At 42.1% G+C, this 23985-nt stretch overlaps 1 protein-coding gene and 1 long non-coding RNA gene across 3 annotated transcripts in view; one reads left to right on the top strand and one right to left on the bottom strand.

Moving 5' to 3' along the window:
- fbxo2 (F-box protein 2) overlaps positions 1–6489 on the top strand; it is a 38197-nt gene extending 31708 nt beyond the window's left edge. For both annotated transcript variants that reach the window (XM_046075276.1, XM_046075277.1), the window contains exon 5: positions 5688–6489. In XM_046075276.1, the coding sequence (XP_045931232.1) occupies positions 5688–5858 (171 nt within the window). In that variant the 3' untranslated portion in view covers positions 5859–6489. The remainder of the gene's footprint in view (positions 1–5687) is intronic.
- Positions 6490–13368: 6879 nt separating this feature from the next.
- Positions 13369–22421, bottom strand: LOC123956497. The gene is made up of 2 exons (XR_006821555.1): positions 20864–22421; positions 13369–13586 (listed from the first exon to the last, which is right to left on the bottom strand). It is a non-coding gene; the product is annotated as an uncharacterized LOC123956497 (long non-coding RNA).
- Between the last annotated feature and the right edge of the window lie 1564 nt (positions 22422–23985).

Consider the following 23985-nt stretch of genomic DNA (forward strand, 5'->3'; position numbering starts at 1 on the left):
CCAATTTATGGTGGAAATGTCTTTATTTATATAAAAGAAAACAAAAAATTCAGCTAGCATGTGGACAATTCATAAATATAAAATATAACAGAATACTGTTTAATTCTGTAATCAGCAAGTTACTTTGTTAAATTGCAAAGCTTTTTACAGTTCATTACACGGCATGTCCGTGGCGTGGTGTTCAATTTTGATGTCTTACCGTGAAAAGGGAAGTGGTGTGTAATTAGACTGTTCATGGTCTAATCTGTCCCAAACTTTACATGTTTGATAACAGCCCCACCCTGAAGACATCTACATACCTGTATTCAGTCATAGTCATATACCAACTACTGGCAACAGGTAATGACATGTTTTATATTGTCATGTACTCATCCTAGCAGCTTGATCTGATTTGTCTCAAAACTGTCTCAGAAAAAACTTTAAGACTTTGATGATTCTATATTGTATAACTTCTGAGTTGTCGCCATGTTGAGGCATGGATTTCTGATGCTTCGTCATGAACAATTAAACAGCTGTAACTAGACTGTACATGGTTAAATCTGCCCCAAACTTTACATGTTGCATAAGAGTCCCGCCCTAAAGACATCTACATGCCAATAGGTGCGTTTGACTTCATGCGACACTGCGGATTTAACCTGATGCATGGTGGACTTAACATAAGGCATGCTGGTTAGAAATTGTGTCCAACTTTCTCTGGACCTGCAAAACTTCACCATGTCACATGACATTGAAACCTCGTGAGATCAAGGCGGTTGCAACCGCAGTTGCTTTTCTCTGGCTACACAAAGTTGGAACCACCTTTTGGCTGATCTTGCGGGATTTGTCTTTTTAAATGCCATGAGATCAGTCATTGATCTCAAATCACAGTAAGCCCATGCAGGTAGAATATGTCCTACTTCAGCGCCGTTTTTATACCCCGCCCCTGCAGTCACCTGCAGCTCATGTTAGACTATCAAGTCGGCGAAAGACAGCTGCAGTCATGTCAACTGCACCTAATATTCTGATCAATGATTGTATTTAACTCCCTTGCCGCAATGACAAAACTCAAACAACCGGTACACAGATGATGTGGACCCCAACTTGCAGAAAGTCGAACCGAGCAACAGCTATGGGTGCAGCACACAACGACATGGGGGAACTGTGAGGGCCCACTCATTGCTGCTTGCAGCTTTATTTCTAATTGCTTTCCCTCGTTGTCCTCAATCTTTACATGTAATCAGCAATTACCCATCTCTCAATATTTAGTAATATTATTTTACCTTACCAATTTCCTGAAGTGAATTGGATTCCAATGGCCAAGAATTTTCTGTTTCTCTATTACAAGTTGTCCGTATAATTACTTATATCAGACTGTTTGATGATGTCACTCCTTCCATCAGGTTTATCTATCGATACTGTGTCCTTACCAGCGGTGGGTAGTAAGTTAAACTCGTTTAAACCTACAGATTCTCTCTTTATTTAAACACTTTCCACACATTATGTACATCCTTACAAGACCTCATGCCACTAATAATGTTCACATTTCTGACCTAAAAGCTTAATTTTAGACAAATCAATATTATCTTCACAAAACGTAAATTTTTCGTCTTTGTAACAGGGATCCTCCACTGGCTCTATGGTTAAACCCTGGTAATGGTCAAATTTTCTTTTTAGATTGTAAGGTTCTCTTTTCAATACTGGCAAAGGGCAGTCTTCTATATAACACTGTTGTTGTTGTCAATGTTGCTTTATACTGTATGTTGTCATTCAAAGCTATTTGAAACAATTATTTAATATTAAAAACTGTCATTGTTCAACATTATTTATTGTCAGCGAACAGCTTCTGAATAGTTCAGTGGTTTTACATCTTGCCACGTTCTGTGTTAGTTTCAGATCCAAAGGTTGTGAGTTCAGATGCTGCTAAGCACATTGTAACAAAATTGAGCAATGTTGTACAAATTGGTACGCTTAGCAAGTCTGCAGCATTTGATAAAAGTTTACCTATAGGTGGCGCTAAAGAATTTGAATAATTGCTTCTGCAGCAGTAACAGCACCACCTATCTACTGCTAGCTCTCACATGAATGAAACATTTTCAAATATATTTTATTTTATTTTTGACCAGCTGTCCAAAATAGTAAGATGTTCATAGAAAATAGGGAAACTAGCAAACCTTCACATTTAAGTGGCTGTGACTCAGGGAGTAGTGCGATTGTCCACTAATCAGAAGATCGGTGGTTTGATCTCCGGCTCCCCCACATTCGCTGGGATGAATGTGACGTAGTGTAAAAGTGCTTTGAGTGGTCTGAAAGACCAGAAAGGCGCCTTATAAGTACAGACCATTTACTATTTGAGAAGCTGGTATCGCTTACTTCTTGGCATGTTTGCTTAAAAAATTCCTTAAAAGTATTAATTATCAGACTTGTTGCTAATCATTTTCTTTTAATCGTCTCAATCAATAAATGAATTAATAATTTCAACTCTAGAATACTGGTTGGTTTCCGGATGCCTGGGGAAATAATGGAACTGCCATGTATAATGGGGGTAAATATAGGCCCAACAACACATTTTTGTCCTGGGCCCCCCTAAGAGGTTAATCCGGCCATGGGAAAGGAGACTAGGAGTGGAAGAAAGGAGAGAAGATTAAGGGGAAATTAATTAGAAAGGTTGCCAGGGAATGAGGGAAGGAAGAGACAGGGAAACTCATAAAGTGAGGGAAGAGAAAAGGAAGGAGAAATAAGAAGGAAAGGGGAGAGGTACTGGCAAGGGGAGCAAAGAAGGAGATGAACTGGGAAGGAAAGCAAATGAAGGGAGTAAAGAACCGGGCAAGGGACGATATGATGAATGAAGAAAGGGTGCAATAAGAACAAGAAAATATGAAAAGAAAGAATATGAATGACGTGGGTAAGGGTAAAATAATAAGGAAGAAGGCAGTAAGGAAAGGACAACAACAACAAAGAATTAAGGGTAGGAATAATGACTGGAAGAAATAAATTAACAGCAAAAGAAAGGACAAAAAAAAATTTGGCAAAACAAAGAAATGGGAAGAAAGAGGAGGGAAGAATCATATTTGAGGGATGGAGGGATAGATGGAGGAATGCCAGTGTTAATCCATGTGAGAGCAGAGGCTCAGTGTCAGGTTTCTGCCTGTGAATGGGCCTGTGTCACTGCAGTATCACAGCGACAGGGAGGTGGGAGAGAAAAAGCTGCAGCAAATCTGACATCAGGAGCAGTATGACGGAGCAGCAGCAACCAGACAAAAGCAAGAATCACTGAAAGCCAAGAAGAAGAAGAAGAAGAAGAAGATGGTGTGGAGAAAGTGAGATTAAATGTCAGCCTCTCTACCAGTCGGCTTGTGAGGCTAAATGTCAGTCATCAGCAGGCTTCTGTGAACTGAACGGGAACCAATTTGTAGAGAGTATGCAGTAACCCTCCAACCCTCCTGTGTCTCCACCTCTGATTCAGTCTGTCTGACATTTTTATGCCTGGGGATTGTTGTCGCAATACAGTTTGGGGGGTATTAATGACAACAACATACACAATTTATGTATATTCAAAACATTTAATATCAACACAATTGTCATTAGGTTCATTATTGACAATAAAATTTACATAATAAACACACAATAACATTCACAGAAATGTATAACTGAAAAATACAACAATAGTATTTAGTATTATAGGAAATGCCTGATCGTACCTGACACATAACCACACCTTTTGTTTCTTGGATTGATGTAGTTCTAATCATCTAAAAAAATGTGTCTGAATATCAAGGGGTTGATTTTTACAGGTCTGTACTCAATCTTTTCCACAGCATATGAGTTAATGTGATCATCAAAATATTTAACATTTACTGTCCTTATAAAAGCCAACACAATGTTTCAGTCCACCTTTGGGAATACATGAACTACTTCTCCAAAGATTGGTTCCTTTTCTGAACTGGCTGACAACATTAGAATGCTCCCTGTATGTATATCCACCTATACTGACTGTGTTTGACACATAATCTGTCTCTGTTGCCATATCTGCAATGGAGCTCAGTTCTTAACTTGTTTGGTCACCATTTTCCACAGAACAAACAACAATATGATATACTGTACATTTGGTACACATATTTTATGTGTGGGTCCCGAAATTTCCAACAATACATTTGCTGCACCTGGTTTTTGTAAGCCAGAGTCTTTGATATATTTCTGAAATTGCAAATAGCATGTGCTTGCCATTTGATGGGATTATGCTTTGCTTCAAACCTCATACACCACAGTTTTGACAAAGGTCCAAATTGAATCAACATACTAGGATGATGTGTCATGAAGTGGTGTTTTGGGATGAGGTGTCGATCAGGATAAAGCACTTTGAACAACTTATGATGATGATGATATCTGATAAGCTGTTTTAGGAACACTGTAAGACTTCTGGTTACAACAGGAGCAAATATAATGCTGCATATTGGTATACCTATTCAATCAAGTTTCCGCTTGATTGAATAGGTACTTAAGGTGAAGAGCTCCAACAGAATGGATATTGAAAAAAGTTATTTGAACCCCCCACAACTTATTCAACTAGACGCAATAACCCTGATATGACGAACAACCTGCACAGAGGTAAAGAAAGAGTGACTGAAAGATAGCGGATGGTGCAGTTGAGAACACACTGGAGGCTACACTAGAGTCCACGCAGTCTCTAAAGATGTTAAGAGAAGAGGTGCAAGTATCCAGAGAAGCGGTACTGGTCCAGATTAAGGCTGATATTGCGACGTTGTTTAAAGAAATTAAAACAGACATATCCTTTCTCTGCAAAGGAACAAAAGCTGACATAGCTGACATCATCATTCACGATGAGCCGGCCGGCGGGTTGGCTCACTCCCGCCTGGCGCAAGCAAATTTGGCCAGTAACTATGAAGAGATGGGAAACTCTCTCAGTGAAAGGACAGCGTAACAGCACTGGAACAAACACAGCAAGTGTTTCAGACAGTGTGGTTTACTCACTCCACAACCTCGCAGGCTTCTGTCACACTCAGACCCCTAAACCTCACTCCCATCCGGGTCACGGCACCAGTGTAACTGGCTGCTCCCAAGAACGTACTGTACGGTCCTGACTTGAACTGGCGACCTCGGGTATGGGGACACGCTGACGAGGAGGCTAAAACCCATGGGCTCTGGCGTCGGCTGCCAGTGCGTCTCTGAAGGTGTCGGGGAGTGAGATTTACTCTCTGCACAGCCTTGCTGGCTTCCATCACATGTGCTCACAAAAGAACTAAGCCGCTTAATTGTCACGATGTCTCAACTATGACTAAGCTGGGAGGGTCTGTGTGTGGATGATGGATGTGTTTTGTTACTTTCTGTATGAGTGTATGAGGCTGGCTGGTGTGTTTTGGTTTTTCTGTCGCTCCGCCTTTCTCTCTCTCTTCCTTGTGGCTCTACCTAGTTTCTACCCTTGCAGGTTGGCAGGAGGCGTGACTGGTGGGGAAGCATGGGGCTGGCTCACTCACCTGTCTGGCAGACTGATTAGCACACCTGATTCGTATCATGTCTTTCTGTGCTGCTTCATAAGCCCTGCCGTTCTCCTCAGCCTTTGCTGGATTGTTACGTTGTATACCGTAGGTCTTTAGGTCTCTAGCTGGCACCCAGCCTTGTTGCTACCTTGTACTCTCTGTTACATTTTGTGGTTAATTTTGTCTCTGTTCTTGCATCTTTGGATTTCTTAGTCTGGAGAGGACGCCTCCCCTTGTGCCCATACCTGCCTGCTTCTCTGGAGGAGTACACTCTGCCTGCCTTCCCTGCTTATCGTCGAGCCTGCCACCCAGCTGAATCACTCGCTCTCTGTGAAAGGCCACCCGTCTTTGTCTGCTTCTGGGTTCTGTTTAAACCATATCTGACATTAATATTTTGGCATCTTTTAAACTTCTCTTTTCTCCTGTTTTATTTTCAGCTAAAGGTTAAGTGTGTAAGTTTTAGTGACATCTAGTGGTGAGGGTTGCGAATTGCGCTCGCCCTTCCCTATCCAAGTGAGTAGGATAGCTTTGGTGCCTGAGACAGGACAAAAGAGATTTTCTATCACATTACAGTAGCCAGTCAAGAAATCTGATTTCTTCTGATAGATATATTAAGAAATTATATTTACTTAATTATTCAGTAAAACAATATGTTATCGTGAATATGATTGTTACTAGTTCATTAAACAGCAACAACAATAAATGAAGTGCTACATGATGTCTCACACTCCTGTAACACATTATTTTACTGTACTGTAATCATACTTTTTGTTACATCTTGGGAGGGCTGGCTCATCTGGACTAACAAGAACATCTCAAAAGCTATCACATCTAATGCATCAAGGATGGCCACTGACAGACAACAGAACAATGTAAGCCTTGCTGTTTCTGTCCATTATAAAGAACGTAATACATGAAGTTTACAAAGGCATTGTCAGGTGAGGATCAAGGTACCTTCTTGCTTTGCTTAATTAGCTAAGCAATCTGCAAATCTTACCAAAACGTCCATGTTTTTTTTTTTTTTTTTTTTTAATTTTTGAAATACAACAAACAAAGTAGTACAGACAGCCATAATTTCAACTTGTGGTAAAATGGCGCAAAGTTTTTAATGGGCATTTAGCATGTGAAAGTACAAATTACACATTTGTGTGGAGACAAAAAAAAAAAAATGTTTGCAACTTCAGAAAGTATTGGTCACTTGATAGGCACACGGTCTTGTTGTTGTATCACCATTAGCAGTAAAAAGAACTGCATGTCTCCCACCAGGGCAGTAAAATTTGAATTTTTTTAGCTGCTGATCTGAACTTCCATGCTGTTACTGTTTTATTGCCAATAATATTCATCAGCTGTTTGTGCACATTTCTGTCCACGTAACAAAGCCGTAGAAGAACTACATGAAATTACAATCCAACTACATTAGTTTTTTCTACCAGGGCAGTAACGGTTTAGCTGGCTGATCAGAGCTTCTACGCCGGAAGCTACCTTTTATTGCCAATTAGTGATCAGCTGACTCACGAACATAACCGACAAAGCCAAAGCAGAGCGCTGGAGCCAGAGTAACTACATGAAACTACATATGTTACACTACAAGCCAAAGCACATCGCTGGAAAATAACTATATGAAATTAATCCAACTACATGCTTTTTCTACCAGAGCAGGAAAAGTTTAGCTGCCTGATCGCTTCCATGCTGTATATACTGTAAATCATTCCCTAAACATAGACATTCCTACTGTACATACTGTATAATGGCATTGTTTGGTTTCCCCCTAAGCCCTTTGGGTGTCAAAAATAAAGTGCAATATAATTGTAATCCATCACTATTTATTATTGTTAACTGATTACACCACCACTAACTACAGCTCTGCTTCAGCCACTTGCTTATCTGTGTTATGTTTGTTGACTTGGCATGTAATGTGGACACAGAAGTCCTGTTAGAAAACAACAAAGCCCTGTTCAATAAAAATATCTGATCATGTTGATGAATGTTTTGTCTGATTACACCGATCTTTCCAATTTGGGGTTCTAACAAAGTTCAGAATCTGACGACTGACGTAGTACACAGTAGTCTGGACTGAACATCCAGACTACTGTGTTTTCATGCAACCACACATGGCTGACCTTCCAGACCCAGGACAGAGTAACAGACAGTTCTATCTCACAGGACGTTGCTACCAATACGTGAGTGATGTATAAATAGCAGTGTCCCTACTGCCTCAGCATCCTTTTGACTTCAGCAAACGGCGAACTGCTCACTGAATTCACCGCCTCCACGGATGAAGTCGCCACTTCTAGAAATTCATCTTTGCACCCGGCCAAGGTGACCAATGTTCCGCCCGGACGAGTCCAGCCCTCCACCACGTTCATCGATGCTAAGCTAACGGCTCGCCCTGCGGCCCACACCGCTCTCCCGTTCAGAATAGAGTGAGAGGGTGGGTGAGGCCTGGGCGACAACCCTGCTAGCCTGACCGTCCGGTCCACGCTGCCATAATAGTCCGCTTCCACGACGTGACCGCCCAGAAACAAACTGTTACCGTGGAAACTGGACAATTCAGCAGTCTACTGTAACTCGGCATTCCAAGCACGTCCACGAGGACTCGCACGGGCGCTTCTAGCTCACAGCAATGAAAGCGCGTAACATAAACAGACGCTGCCCTGCTGACATCTCTTTAGCCGAGTAGGCACTGCTAGGCTATTCCACTATAGCCGGAGAGAGACATCCAAGGCCATGTCTCTTTCGGTGCAGCGGGAGATCGCTTGCTGCTTTGATTGATTTCGTTTCCTCCACGAGCAGCTGGTAGCGCTTTGATGCAGCAGGTGAGGGTGTCTACCCTGCTGCTGCTTCACATGAAAGCTGTGAGTTTGAGGCTGACGTCGACACCGGGGATGCGTCTGCCACAGTCACAGTGGCTGTGGTGCGCTCAAGGCCCGGTCAGCCTTCTCCTTTTGAAAAACAGAGAGTCTTAGCCTTATTTAACAACAAACAAACAAAACAAAGGTGGCAGAGGGAGTAGCGGCTGATGCACACCACCAGACCTCCTCCCTCCGTTATGTGTCCAGCATGCAATTATTTTGTGTTTCATGTGCTGCTTGAGTTTGTAGGTCAGCTATAGCCGGAGACAAGCAACCAGACACAGCATTCAGAGACGAGGCTACTCTCTTCATTTCTGCTGCATACCACCAGTTTTCCTGGACATAATGGAAGCCAGTCTATCCTCTCAAGAGGAAGTGGACTTCCTGGCCACCGAGATCCAGCAACTTCTGCTGAACCATACTGTCCTAGGGCATCTCTGCGCATGACATGCACAGGGACTTGCTCTATGTACTTTTTGGTACCCAGAAAGACGAGAGGCTTCTGAGCCAATGGTAAAAAGGGTGTTTCCACATGCTGACGATCAAGAAACTTAGAGGATTTCTTTGACAGCCTGAATATTCACTCTAATAGTCGGGATGATGAATATATATAAGGGGAGCCTGAGACACTGGAAGTGGTTACTTTAGCAACAAGTAGCTTGCAAAGTTTGAAAGCACCTGGCCCAGATGGATGTAAGCCTGAATTTTATAAACTTTCATTGCAGAAATTGCATCTCTACTTCTAAAGCCTCTAATGAATCATCAAAAAGGGGCCTACTTCCTACTATGTTCTTCCCGACGTCAATCTCTCTACTACATAAACAAGGGAAGGATCCACTTGATCCCTCGTCTTACAGACCAGTAAGTTTACTTAATGTTGCACTAACATTTTAGCCAAAATAATGGCTATTAGATTAGAAAAGGCACTCCCAAGGATAATTCAAGAGGCTCAAACTGGATTTATTAGAAAGAAACAAATGGTTCACAACATTAGTAGATTATTTCATATTATATATACATGTAACCCTAACTCCAACCCTGAATAATTTATATCTCTGGACGCAGAAAAGGCCTTTGACAGGGTTGAATGGGATTTCCTTTTTACAACCCTGTCAAAGTTGGACTTTGGCTCGAACTTTATTTAGTGGATAAAACACTAAAAAAATCTACAATGGCATCTGTACAGATGAACAGGTTAAGGTCTGACTATTTCAGCAGCAATGGGATTGTTAGAGGAGGTGAAGGCCATAAAGTCTTGTTGTTATTAATTTATGTTTCAGACCCTTCTAAATCCGTCCCCACAAATATCAGGATATAAACTCAATATTAACTAGACCTGCAAGCAGTTATCGGAATCCAAACGCCCCAGGCGCAAGCTGCTCCTAGTGACCTGCGAGGCCATGCAAGTCGGACCTGCAGTCCCACAGGGGTGACGCAAATCACATGCAGACAGCAACACAGATATTGGAATATATTATAAGAGAGTAGTCTGGTAAATTATTTTAGTTAATTTCATGATTTTACAACAAAAGCGACACCTAGTGGCTGATTGTTGCCACTATTTTTTATAGTCTTATGGGAGGGATGATGAAGTTTCATGCAGAGGGGACTGCTTGCCTACGGGGGGTTTGAAAAAGTTTCACAAATGTATTTATTTTGCAGCTAAATCCTGATTCACAGCGACACTCAGGCAGCTTCGTCAGACCAAGGAGGAGGCCTTCAGAAGTAGGAACAGAGTCCTGTTCAACCAGGCCAGGAACACTCTGACTAAGGAGATCAAAGCTGCAAAGAGGAACTACGCCGAAAAGCTAGTTGTTGGTACTCAACAACTGGCTGACGATGACTGAATGGCTTTTATTGTAGGTTTGAAAAGCCCACAGTCACACCTCTCCCCCGCTCCAACACCATCTTCAAAAAGTCACCTTCCCCCCTCTGACAAGCTGTCACCCCCCCTCATTGACCCCTCATCTGCACTCATGATCTGTCAAGAGGATATGAGCCTTCCATCATCAAGAAGGCCCAGGAGAGGATGTACTTCCTGCGCCAGCTCAGAAAGCTCAACCTGCCTAAGGAGATGCTGATTCACTTTTACACAGCCATCATCCAGTCTGTCCTCTGCACGTCCATTTGGATCTGCCACCAAAAAGGACAGGGACAGACTACAACGGACAGTCAGGACTGCAGAAAAGATCATCGGTGCAAACCTGCCCTCCATTCAGGACACATCCCTGCAGATCCATCTCACCCCGGACACAATCTGTTCCAGCTTCTCCCCTCTGGTAGGCGCTACAGAGCACTGTACGCCAAAACCAACAGACTTAGAAACAGTTTCTTCCCACAAGCCATCACTCTGATGAACAGCTGATTCTGACTCACAGTGTCAGGAACAATTCCTGTGCAATAACCCAGTAACTCTGTCGCTAATCTGCCACCTGTTTACTGGCTAACACTTATTATTTATTCCCCATTCTCTATTTCAGTGCTGTTCATACTGTTATATTGTCATATTGTAGATACTGTATTCCAAATCCACCTACCTCAAGTCAATGCTCCTGCACAAACTACCTATACTTATTTATTCCAGCATCCTTTGCATTTGCTTCATTGCACTTTGTACATGTGTACATGTATGCATGTATATGTACCTGTATATCATATCCACCTCCGACAAGTACATACTCCTCTTGTCTTTGTGCTCTGCTCACAGCACTATTTGTCAATATGTCTTTATTGTTTTTGTTCATAGTGTGTATATTTGTGTTGTCTACACTGAAGTCTGTGTTTGTTTTTATTTTATTTTTATTATTGTGATTTTGTATTTTTGTATGAGTAAGCACATCGTGAGCAATGTACAATACTGAGTCAAATTCCTCGTACATGTACACATACCTGGCAATAAAAGATTCAGATTCTGATTTATTTGGAATAAAAATAATACCTAGAATAAGAAAAGCTTTCCTCCAGAGTCAAATCAGCAGGAGACATATTCAGCTTTATTATTGGGCTAGTAATATCAAGTTGATGACCTATGGGCTTCCCGCCTTGCCAATTTCCAGCCTTACCCACTGTACAACCTGAACCATTAGTCAACCCAGTAGTTTCTCACACTCTCGGGTTCGGAAATTTTTTGGGTGGCAGTCTGGCTTTCTTTGAAGCCCCCTTATTGAAAACCATTTATTTTACCCTCATTCAATAATACCGTATTCAGTGATTGGTTTAAAAAAAAAATCCATAGCTTTATAGACATATTTATTGATGGGGTGTTTCCACCATTTGAGCAGATAAGAGAAAAATACAACATACCGCAGTCTGAATTTTTTTTCTCCAAAGTATTTGCAGGTGTGGAATTATACAGTATTAAGCGTAATGATTCATTCTGTCCCAATTCTCCAGACCAATCTTCAGTGGATTTGATACCCATGCATGATCCTTATAAAAAAAGGATGTATGACAAACTCTCGAATCTGACACGTACAACTACTACAGAACACCTAAAATCAGCTTGGCAGGATGACCCAGTCAAGGAGATTACAGAGGAACAGTGGAGGATAGCCCTGGCACTAACACTAATTTTCAGTATGTGCAAGGCATGGCCTCATATAGTTTAAAAGAGTCCACTATTTGCATTGGTCTAAACAAAGACTTGATAAAATATTTCCAAAAATAGATGTGATCGCTGCGGATTTTCCCCGGCATCACTGGGTCATATGTTCTGGAGTTGCCCAAGGATATTACTGGAACGATATCTTCCAAACCCTGTCAGTAATCTTGCATAGACCCATTATCTTGGATCCTTTGATGGCAATTCTAAAAATCAGCTTGGAACGCAACATGGTATATTGGCTCGTTGATTGATCTTACTCAACTGGAAACAAAAAAGTGCACCAACTAATTTAAACCTCATGAACTGTAATGAAAGAAAAAAATTAATTCTCACTTAAAATGTTTTTTTTTTTTTAAATATGGCAACCTTTCATTGATCACTTCAATTATATCACAGCTGAGGGAAAGAGATAGATTTATGCTGTGTGTATGTGCAAAACAATTAATGTAGAAATGGTCTGCCTACACCCTTTAATGTTCTAGTTTATGGATGTGCGTGTGTAGTTGTTGTGACTGTATTATGTCACTATTTGTTAAAAAATACAATAAACAGTTTTTCACAAAAAGTAATGTGAAATAAAAGTTTAACTTCCAATGGTGAAACACCCTCACATCATGCATTATGTCAACCCCTACATTTTAATTTACATGCAAGTATTCCAAGGTATTTAAGCACGAGTCTTGTTTGAAATAGTGTCTGGAATCGTTACATCATTCAACACAACATGCTGCTGGTAATTCTGTCTGTCTCTCTTTTCAAGATCATCTTACATGAACATTCTTTGTGATGTTGTTTTTATCAACAGGGCAAATATGGCAGAACCTATTTGCAGAAAAACTTTCTGTAAATCCACCCAGCGCATGACAAGCAAGACTGTCAGCAGTAAAAATGCAGACTGTTCCGTGTACTATGTGTTTCTCCTCTTAATGTCAGTGCCTTGACTCTCTAGGATTTGTATGTCATCTAAAAAGGCTGAAAAGGTTTTACAAAGCCATATTTTTATTAGAATGGAATAGAAGCAAAGATGAATGTTTACCAAACTTGAATTATAGCTTGAATTATTCTCAGTGGTTAGGTGTCTCAATGAAAAATACACTGCTCCCATTTTATGAATATTTGTTTTTGACCCAAGAGGATTTACTGTTTCTAGATTATCAAAGTATAGCTGAATCTGTAAAGCATTGGGATTTATTTTGCACAGTTAATGCCTGGCAAAATGATCCATCACAATAGTCATGCATCTTACAATCTGTACTTATATGAACTGCAAATATAGGTTCTGAAATTTCTCATTACCAAAGATACAATTTTGTGTTTCGAGGATGGAAATATACTGAAACATTTCAACTGCAAGTGTTTCTTGTGCAATACCATTTATGGTTTCCACTCTGTGACCTAAGAAGATCATGTTGGCTTAACAAGAGAATACTCAGTTTCAAAGAATTTAGACATTTTATAAGGATTATCTATTGTTAGGAGCAGCTGAGAGGATCCAAAAGCGGACACAATGCGGCTTAGTTCACACGAAGAACAGTTTATCGACAGGTTGAGAATGTGCGTGGGCTTGAGGCAGAGAGCGGGCAGGCTGAGGGAAACCAAGCTCCAAGAACACAGAGCGGGGCAGGCAAGCTGCATCTTCATGAACGGAGTGGGGATCTAAGAGGGAAGGAAAAACAGAGGCAGTCAGCGAGGTCACAGACTTGATAAACAAACTCTTTCTAACAAGTAGCTTGAGTTGGGCCTTAGCGCTAGTTACCACTGTTGGTAAACGGACAATCTGGCAATCAAACAAGCACACACACACACACACACACACACACACACACTAAACAGAAAAAGACTGACCAGAACGATAAGGGAAGGGACGGATGAAAACATGAGGGCAGACGAGTTACACTTCTTTGTACATCGCTCAATGTTATATTAGAACAAGAGTATATCTTTGCAGTATAGCTAACAAACTTTAACATGATGCCGTCTTTCCAGATAAGGCATGTGCGGTTTGTCCACATGAGATGACGATTCTACACTATTGTCCTTTGTCATAAACTCAGGTGTGGAATAAACCTGCTGTCACCACAAACCTGACGGGCTCCAAGAGATTCAATCAGACAGGAGACATCTCACAGAGGTCACATTAGCAGAACACCAATTGGCATTCTCCTCACCATATGATGTTTTGTCAGGTGTCAAATGAGTCTTGTCGCTGATATTTACTGTGCTGTCCTTTATAAGGTTGTCTGACACATCTTTTTCTCACAGCTGGGAGGCATGATTAGTGAGCTATCCCCAGAGGAATGGTGTCTTGCAAGATGCTTAGAATAGAATAGGAAACGATGTATAAATGCACACAGCCATTTGGCTGCAAAATATTGAGTAGTCCTGTCCGTCAGATAGGGAATGTAGAGTGTGAAGATGACAGTGAAGTCTCCTGATCTGAGATCTAACTGGCTTTTTACATATTCGACAAGAGTACATCACAAGGTGATATGGGCTAAAGCCTTAAGCTTCCTAATGAGCTCCAAGACTTCTTGCAGTGTTAAGGCTCGTGCAGACTACATGACTTTTTGCTGTTCAGACTACACAACTTGCCGTTTTGTGACGGGAGTCTCGATGTAGTTGTGGCGTTCACACACTACACGAGCTGACAGCAGCTGTGTCACCCAGCGCAGGTCTCCAAACCACATTTTTTAAGAAAACACAATAATAAACAACACAATAATAAAATAACACAAACCTACACACAAAACAGCTGTTGTTTGTTATTATAAAGATAGCAATTATAAAGACAAAGAATATGGGTGAAAGAATGGATTAGCACACGCAGGTAGCAGGGATTGATGGAGGTGAGTAAAAAGTGTTTTGCGGATAAAAAGTAGCTGCCTGCTCTCATTGGCTGGATGTGGATGTCGACTCAGCCAACTCCTCCAGATATTTGGCATGCTAGATATCTGGCTGGCGCCTGCGATGTGTCAGCAATGCATGAGGGAGCCGTTTTAATGCATTGTTGAGTAGTTCAATCACAATGGCAACCACAGATCGACTGATTTACCCCTGACCACAGCCTGACGGTCGCCGAGCTCACCAACTGGCAAAGTGGGCTTAAAATCGTGTAGTGTGAATTAGGTTGGCTGTTTTTCTCACTATTCCTGAATCTTTGCTGATAGGCTTCAGGCACAAGTTCATAAGCTTGCAACACAGTTTTCTTTAACATCTGGAAGTCAAGGCTCTGTTCAACTGGAAAACAGGCACAGGCTTCTTGGGCTTTCCCCACAAGCTTACATTGTAACAAAAGTGACTAAAACTCCCTAGACCAATTTAATGCAGCAGGGACGCCTACAAAAGCACTGAAATTAGAGTCAACCTCGGACTCACAAAACGGAGGGACCAATACTATGTGCTTGCTTATGTCAAACCCAGTAGACAGAGAGACAGTGCTTCGATTAACAATGATACCGACTGAGGGGTGGAGACAGTGTTCCAGCTTTCTGAAGTTCAGTAAAAGGAACAGAGACAGGGTCAGGTCCCACACCTCGAACGTCCGCCGCCTCTGCCAATTTCGGCTCTATCTCTGATGCGTCTCCTTCAACCTCATCCGTAGCTGCAGCAGTAGTAGAAAGCATACCTTTCACCACCAACTTATCACATAAAGCATAAAGCATCTTAGCTCTGCTTTTCGGGCACCGTACGGCACGCTGCAACATAACAATTGGCCACTAATAGCAATAGCTTTGTTGCATTTTTCAATATTTTCCCAGGAATGCCTGGTCATAAAATCATTAAATGAAAATTCCATGTTGATTTCCCCAACACAACAAAGAAAAAAGTGCCAATCAGAATACAACTATTTACTGACTTACCACAATGTGGAAAACAATTCCACAATGAACTGGACCAAACGAGCCCCCAATTCATGTTATGCCCAGTCTAGGGGCCTAGACATAACATGACATGAACCACCATCTTCCCCAAGTCCCAAGGAGCCACAAGAACCAAACTTACTATAAAGGGAAGGTGATGGTATGGTGATGAACTAAATTGCACTTCAGGGCCAAAATAACACACAAAACACTTCTAACTGGAAGTCAGCACTAACCTATCAAATAAACAAAAGAAAACCAACAACAAGCAACACCCCAGCCACAGCCTGTTCACCCTGCTGTCTTCTGGGAAGAGATATAGTAGTTTCTGCTGCCGCAAAAACAGACTGTAGAGCAGCTTTCCCCCCAAGCTATCAGACTTTTAAACTCAAACTCATCCTCAGCACTGCTCCAGTGAATATAGTTTAATTTTTATAATTGCTTTTATATGAATATATATTGTCTGCTACGTAGCAGAAGGGAGTTACAAACACAATTTCCCTCTATAACCTGTTGTATTGTGACAAATAAATCTACCATGTACCTTGTAACAGAATTGCCGGCCCCTTACTACTCAAAATAACCAATGGTAAATTAACAGTTCAAATAAGGTTAAACTATGGCTGGTTGGGAGAAGAGGAAGTTGCCAAGATGTCCCCCGTGTGCTGGCCACCTCCATCTTCTCTGCTTAAATAGCAATGGTTACTACTAAGAATCCGCTTCAGGGGACTGAATCATTGTAGCCTCAGGGAAAGATTCAAGGAAAGTCTTTTCAAGCAAAATAAGATATTGTGGAGTGGATTGAACCTTTATTTGCTGCAGAAAGCAGAAGTAAACTTTCACATGAAAGTGCTGTAGGGTTTTGGAGTAGCTGTCAAACTAGATGTATAACTCTAATCTCTCTGATGGCAAATACACAACATGCTTTTGCTGTGTTTGTGTGTAGTTTATATGACATACAAATCAGACAGATTCATTATAAATGGAAACAAAAGTCCACAGTCAGCTGTAATCATCAGAAAGTATGTGGAGCCACCCAGTGATTCCTCACAAACCACATCTGCTCAGCATATGACTCTGCAGCCATGCCATACAGTACCAAATAGCAGCCAGGCCAACACTCCAGAGACAGCAGGGCTCTGATGTGCTTTTATGGAGAACAATGAGGATCAGGGTCAGGGAGAAACATAAGACAAGGATGAGACTGAAGCGATGGTATATGGTGAAGAAGTCGAGAAATGACATTTAGGCTGTTAACAGTTATTGATTTGTGGTGAATTCTTTTTGCAAGTGCATTGTTTGAGCATGACTGGGCGCTCTGTTGATCTCTTCCAGATGATGATTTAGATGATGGTATCTCTTTGCCTGCCAATCACATGACTTTCAAGACTCTTCATGGTGTTCAAACCAGAACTGTAAACGTACCTGGCATCCTCCTTGCCATCATTCTTATGTCCTGGCTGTGTTTCCTCCCTTATATTTTCCCATCACATCCAATCTCTGCCTCCACTGTGACCTCCAGGAACCCATCATTTTGACAGTGGCGCTTATATGCGGTTTACTCTGCCTGAGACTACGCCTGCATATGTGTACAAATGGATTCATGCATTAACAAGTATGCATGTGCTCAGTCGGTCCTGAACTTCATGGAGCCCTAATGGAAACCTCTTCTAGACTTTTTTTTAGGGTAAGAAAAATGTGCTGGTTTGAATGGACCTGTATGCACAAACTCAGTCCTCATAAAGCCTGTTAAGACTGGGGGGTGGGGGCAATCTACTGGGTCATTTGGTGGAACAGCAGCTGTTCCATTTTGGTGCTGGCTGTACATCTCTGGCTGTGCTTGTTCTGGCTGAGGCTGCCTGTATTTCACCTGGGTCTGTGTGACCCGCTAAATATGTCTGTACTGGGTCTGTGAAAGTACTGGCTGAGGCTGGATTGGGATCAACTGTGCTTGTAGTGGCTGACTGGCTGGAGTCTGTGCTTGTACTCGCTGATGATCCAACATCTACTCTAGTGACAAACTTAAGCATTGCCCCTATAAATTATAGCTAACAGTACTTGCTAGGATACATGATTGTTATTATTTACTGAGATATGTGCATCCAAATTGCCCAGTCTGCCCACCTATTAACATTTTATTGGTCAATAGTCCCTGTCAATCCATTGCGTTCCATCCATTGCGTTCCATCTTGCATTAATTCAGAGTTGTAATTAAACCTTGCCTGAGATACAGATACATTGTCTGAACTCGTCTGCATAGAGGTTGCTGCTGGAATGGAATGGAAGGTTTATTTTGTGCATGCATGAATGCACGTTCATGTGCGATGTGGTTATCTTGTCCGAGCTGCAGTTTATAAACACTGTTGCCTATCAGCGTTTATAAATGTAATATATCCAGTAGTTCCTATTTCACTCAAACATTGGTCATGCACAAAGTCTGGCAAGCAAACAAGACATACGCAATGTGCGTAGTGAGTGTGTAGGATGGTCAGGCTCTGCATGTGCTGTATGCAGCGTGTTGTTCTGTATCTGTGTCAGAGCGGAAACAAGTTAGTCTTCCTGCCAGTAAAGTCCCATTTATCACCCTTGCAGCCATATGGGACCTTATGTCTGTAACTCTAAACCACAGTGCCTTGCCGCTTATGAACATTGTCCATCCTCCATCGATCACCCATCTGGATCCCATTGTCTCATGCCACGACATCACACAATCATCTGGATCCCATGGAAGAAGAGGGAGGGGATGGAGGGGAAGAAGGGCACTCGGATTACTGGTAGAGTATTATTAATCATAACCATGTTGGAAATAGGATGAGTAAATGACAGAGTTGGACCACAAGGCAGAATGATAGTGGCTGCTATTTGGGTTTAGGGTGACGATAATTCTGTAGGATCAAGGGGGAGATGCAGAACACGAAGCCTCGATAAAAAATTGAAAGGTAAGACCGGAACTGTCACAGAGTTAGAACTTAAGGTAAATCAGCGCTTTGCATTAGCAGTCACAGCTCTGTTTTACATTAGCATAAGCAAGTTATTGATGCAGATCCCCTGATTTAATTTGTGACCGCGGGTCTCCAGACTCTTTCTTTTCTCTGTACACTATTTCTAGCCACTGTATTTGTGTCTGACAATAATGAGATGGATGGATTAGGTGTTAGCCAAGCCTATTCACTTCCTGCGCAGTTGTGTGACAAAGAAAACTGATATGTGCCTGGTTAAGAAGCTTATGATCTGAGGAAGTTTGGCCAAAACTGATTCTCCAGAATGGACAAGGACAAATGTACACAGTCTACTTTAACCTCAAACTTGACTTCTGCATTGCATTGTGTAGATGACGTAGATTTTCATCATCTATGCATTGTCTTCAGCTCAAAATTGCACATGGTTAGGTGCAGATGGTAAACACCAACTGCATGTGTGAACAAGTCGGCCTACAGAAGCATGTGGGTCCCATACTGTTTTTAGAGTGTATACTGCATTCGGTATCTGCAAAAGTTGATGTATACATGTGCAGTCAGCACTCAGGTATATGTGGACAAGGACACGTTTTTCAAAGAATGTATTTCTGTTTAATGAAATATTTTCTTTGAAAGTTGCTGCAGATGGAAACTGACAGCAGTTTTAGCAGCATGTTTTAGTTGATAGAGTACATAAACAAATAGAGAAGAACAAACAAAAATATAACTTAGAGGTAAGCTTGAAAGTAATGTTAATCAGAGATGGGGACTTGAGTTAGAGACTCGGACTCGAGTGCGACTTAAGTCGCACACACAGTGACTTCAGACTCGACTTGAGACTCGTCCTCAAAAGACTTCAGACTCGACTCGGAATCGAGGAGCGGGACTCGTGATCAACGTTTATTTTTAGGAAACGTCTGATGAGCTTGCCGTTATTCCCCTCTCTCCGTTACCTATAACCTGCCTACGTAACACGTAGCATCTGCTGCGCGCGGCCGCACGTGAGAGAGGACAACAAACACCGGCAGTTGCTGAGCCATTTATCATAAACTTTGGCTTTAAAACTTCATAAAACAAGACCCAAACAAAGACGCGCTGAACGCAAATAGGTTAGTAACCTGTGGTGAGTAAACATGTTTAGCTCAGCATTGGCCATCTAATGTTAGCTTACTTCTTGCTTCAGCTACGACCTACGTGAGGTTTACTCCGACTGTCGTTCGTTATGAAAAGATGAACGAGCGTTTGTTTAGGTGCCAAACTTGTGGTGGTCGATAAACGTAATTATTTACGTCCCGCTGGCTGCCATCACCTTAATTATTGCCGCTGGCTGAAAAGAGATTACACGTTTATTGTTGATTATGTAACCTTACAGTTTTATTTAGTTATAACGTTACACTGGTTTGAGAGTCTGGTGGTGTGTTGATTTACTGTAGTTTAAGCTGTCAGTGATTGCATTGCACATTATGGTTGTGCTCTGTAAGTTAAAAACAGGTTACAGTTTATTGATTTGAGAGTCTGGAGGATGTGTTGACTTACAGTAGTTTATAAGCTGTCATTAACTGCATTGCACAGGTTGTGCTCTGTAAGTTAAAAACAGGTTACAGCTTTATTGTTGACCATGTAACTTTACAGTTTTATTTAGTTATAAATTACATTGGGTTTGAGAGTCAACAGGGTTTATTAACTTACAGTAGTTTATAAGCTGTCATTAACTGTAGATACATTGTACATTAGGCTACATGGTTGTGCTCTGTAAGTTAAAAACAGGTTACAGGTTTATTGTTGATTGTGCAACGTCACACTTTTATTTAGTTAACGTTACACTGGGTTTAAGAGTCTCTGGAGTGTGTTGACTTACAGGATTTAATAAGCTGTCAGTAATCGCATTGCACATTACATGGCTGTGCTCTGTAAATGAAAAACTGGTTACAGTTACAGAATTCCTTATAGCCATGCAGTTTTATTAGCAACCTGGACTGAATGCAGCAGGTGATACAACAATCGTAATAACCACAAGAGACTTAACTTAGACTCTAGCTCAAATTCCAACACCTTTCTATCCCATGCTTGAACACTTGACTGAGAACTCTGTGCTGTTGTCAGCCTGTGTACTTACTGTCGAACACCTGATAGCTTCCACCTGCTAGCTCCCAGCCTCCCGGCTACAGCTAGCGAAATACAGGTGTCTTCACTTCACTGGATTTCTGATGATTATCCCTCCAAACATCAGTGGATTCTCACTCCAAACTCCCAACTGGCCCTTCTTCCGCCATAACTACTGTATTATCAGTACACATACTCACTGTCTCCGCCAATCAGCTGGTAGCGTTGAGGAACCGCCCGACTAGCGCCTACGGTGCATCACTGTAGTAGTGATGGTATGATAGTATTCATCACTATAGCTTCTCAACCTCATCTGCTATGTTGTTTCAGCTTGCATTGCAGACACTTTCTCGTTATGTGCAAAGGGCTACAATCACATTATCCCCACTATACTGTCTTATCGACGCTCCACCCCACTGCGTCGACGTCATCACAAAAAAACCACATGTGCAGTCTGGTAACTTGAGACCTCTAGTGTGTGTTGGCAGTGTCACTCCTCCCACCCCCTCCTGCACACCACTCACAAACAATACAGCTTCATTTATGCTGCAAAATGCCCTCTACATTAACAATAAAGCACTTCTCATCTATGAAATCATTACAGAAAATAGACTTTCTCTGCTTAACTGAAACCTAGGCAAAATCAAGAGCATTATATTGCACTGAAACAAACCACCCCACCAGGCTACGCGTACATCCAGAAGCCTCACTTCAAGGGCCGTGGTGGTGGGCTGGCTGTAATACACTGAAAGAATTTCCTGGTCAAAGAGCTTCCAGTAACCAATGCCACCTCTATGGAATGCCTTGCTTTCAGTCTAACTGGGTTGGCTCCACTTCAATCTGTCCTTATCTACCGTCCCCCTAAAGCCTCCACCACCTTCATGTCTATCTGAGCTACTCACCTCTGTCTGCTCCAGGTCTCCTTCCACACTCCCCCTCTGTGACTTTAATATCTATTTGGCATCTGCACTCTGGCCACTGAATTTTTATCTCTACAGGAATGTTTCAACTTAGCACAGCATGTCCAAGGTCCCACTCACACCATAGGTCACACATTGGACCTTTGGTGTGCTCCAGTGGCACCACACCCCTCCACCTGCAGTGCCTAGACCTTGCGATCTCTGATAGTCGTGCTGTCCTCTTTACTATTACACTTAGAAACAAATCGATTAGCCTGCTTTAACAAATCTATTAGTCACCCTCCAAAAAACCCTAACCACAGCAGATGCCCTGGCAGCCCACTACAACACTGCTCTGTCTCTCAGCCTTGATTCTCTTGCACACCTTCAAACCGGTTTTGTCTCCTTCACCTGTTCAGCTCCTTGGCACATGACCTAAGTCCGCTCCATGAAGGCCTCTGGTTGTCAACTGGAAAGAACTGGCCTCACCGTCCAACTGGAGGCCTACAAAGACCACATGAGCTATACAAGGAAGCCCTTTCCGAAGCCAAGATACATTATTACTCCACCCTTATTGGCAACCAGCAAAAGCACCACAGAATGCTGTTCTTAAACATCACTCACCATTACTCCACCCCATCGACCCCCCACCAACCCCCAGGTGACCCTGACTGTTGCTCAAAGTTCCAAAATTGATCTCATCCACCAGAAACTCATGTTGTCTGCCCCCTCACCTTCAAACACCACAGGACAATGCTCCCTCCACTACTCACCTGCCTCAGCTCTGCCTCTCCTCCTTCACACCAGTGAAAGTCCTTCTTGTGACCATGCTGGTCACCAAAGCCAAGGCTTCCACCTGCTTCCTCGACCCAATGCCTACAGTCCCGGGCAGAGCATGTCTGCCTGTCCTCTGTCCCATCATGGTCATCAATTGCTCCTTGGAATCTGCCGTAGTTCCCTCCTACTTCAAAACGGCATTGTCAGCCTTATCCTCAAGAGACCAGGCTTGGATCCGGAGGATGCCAACAACTACTGGCCTGATCTCCACCAGCATATGTCCAACCATTATCTCTATGAACCCCTTCAGTCGGGATTCAGACCTCACCATAGAACAAACAATCTACTCACCGCTGCTGACTCCAGCATACTCATCCTCCTTGACCTCTCTGCAGCCTTCAACACAATCTCCCATACCATTCTCCTTGACCGCCTATCCCATGAACTTTGTTTCACTGGCCCTGCTCTTTCCTGGTTTCAGTCTTACCTCTCACAAAGGAAGCAATTAGTCACCATTAGCAAATCCAACCTACCAACTAACCTACTAAAACTAAACAAGAAAAAAACAGAACTCATTGTTGTGGCTCTCAAGGCGCTGCTCCAGAAGGTTGCAGACCTCATCCTGGATGTTGATGGGTGCTCCATCTGCCCATCCTCTGAGGTCCGCAACCTTGGCATCCTCCTGGACCCACCCTCTTTCCAACTTCATATAAAATCCATCTCCAAATCTGCCTCTGACAGAAACACACACAAGTTACAAAGAACCAGAACCTAAATGAGAACACAGAACTAGAACACAGAGTACAGAGGAGACCAAATCACAAAACAAGGACCAGGAATGATTACCAAAACATGAACTAAGGACATGGAACTAAACTCAGACTCCCAAACAAGACACACAGACAGGATCATGACATGGGTTGCCTGCTTTAGCTGCTTCTAAGCTGCTTAGATCGTTAATACAAATGTTAATGTTTAAATCTATGGTCAATATGTCCGTATGAACATGCTACACATCGTTAGATCGGTTAGATAGTCCGCAATTCAATAGTTAAGTTCATTTAAGGGAAACAACAAGCCCCAAAGTCTAATTCTTAGATTTACCTAGTACAAGAGTGAAAAAAAAGTGATGACTGACGTTACCTTTGAAGCGCTCGTTAAGCCCGAATGTGTCCTTTCTTGATTATTTATATTCCTTTAGTCTGTAAGGGTCCACTGATCAAAAGAATCAAAACAGCTTTTCATAAAAGGTCATCCAAGTTATGAATCCTGTCATGTGAAGTCCATCGCTCTCTGTCTGCTAACTTCTCTCAGCCTGCACCATGTTGTTGTCGTGATGCTACTTCAAAATAAAAGCGCATAAGCTGTCTGTCGGAGCTAGATCAAATGAATGATGTGTATTTGATATTATTTGATAATTTTTATACAAGTATTATTCTGTTTGAAATAAATAAACAGT

This window comes from Micropterus dolomieu, linkage group LG18 (genome assembly GCF_021292245.1).
Source record: "Micropterus dolomieu isolate WLL.071019.BEF.003 ecotype Adirondacks linkage group LG18, ASM2129224v1, whole genome shotgun sequence".
In the NCBI taxonomy this organism is placed as follows: Eukaryota; Metazoa; Chordata; class Actinopteri; order Centrarchiformes; family Centrarchidae; genus Micropterus; species Micropterus dolomieu.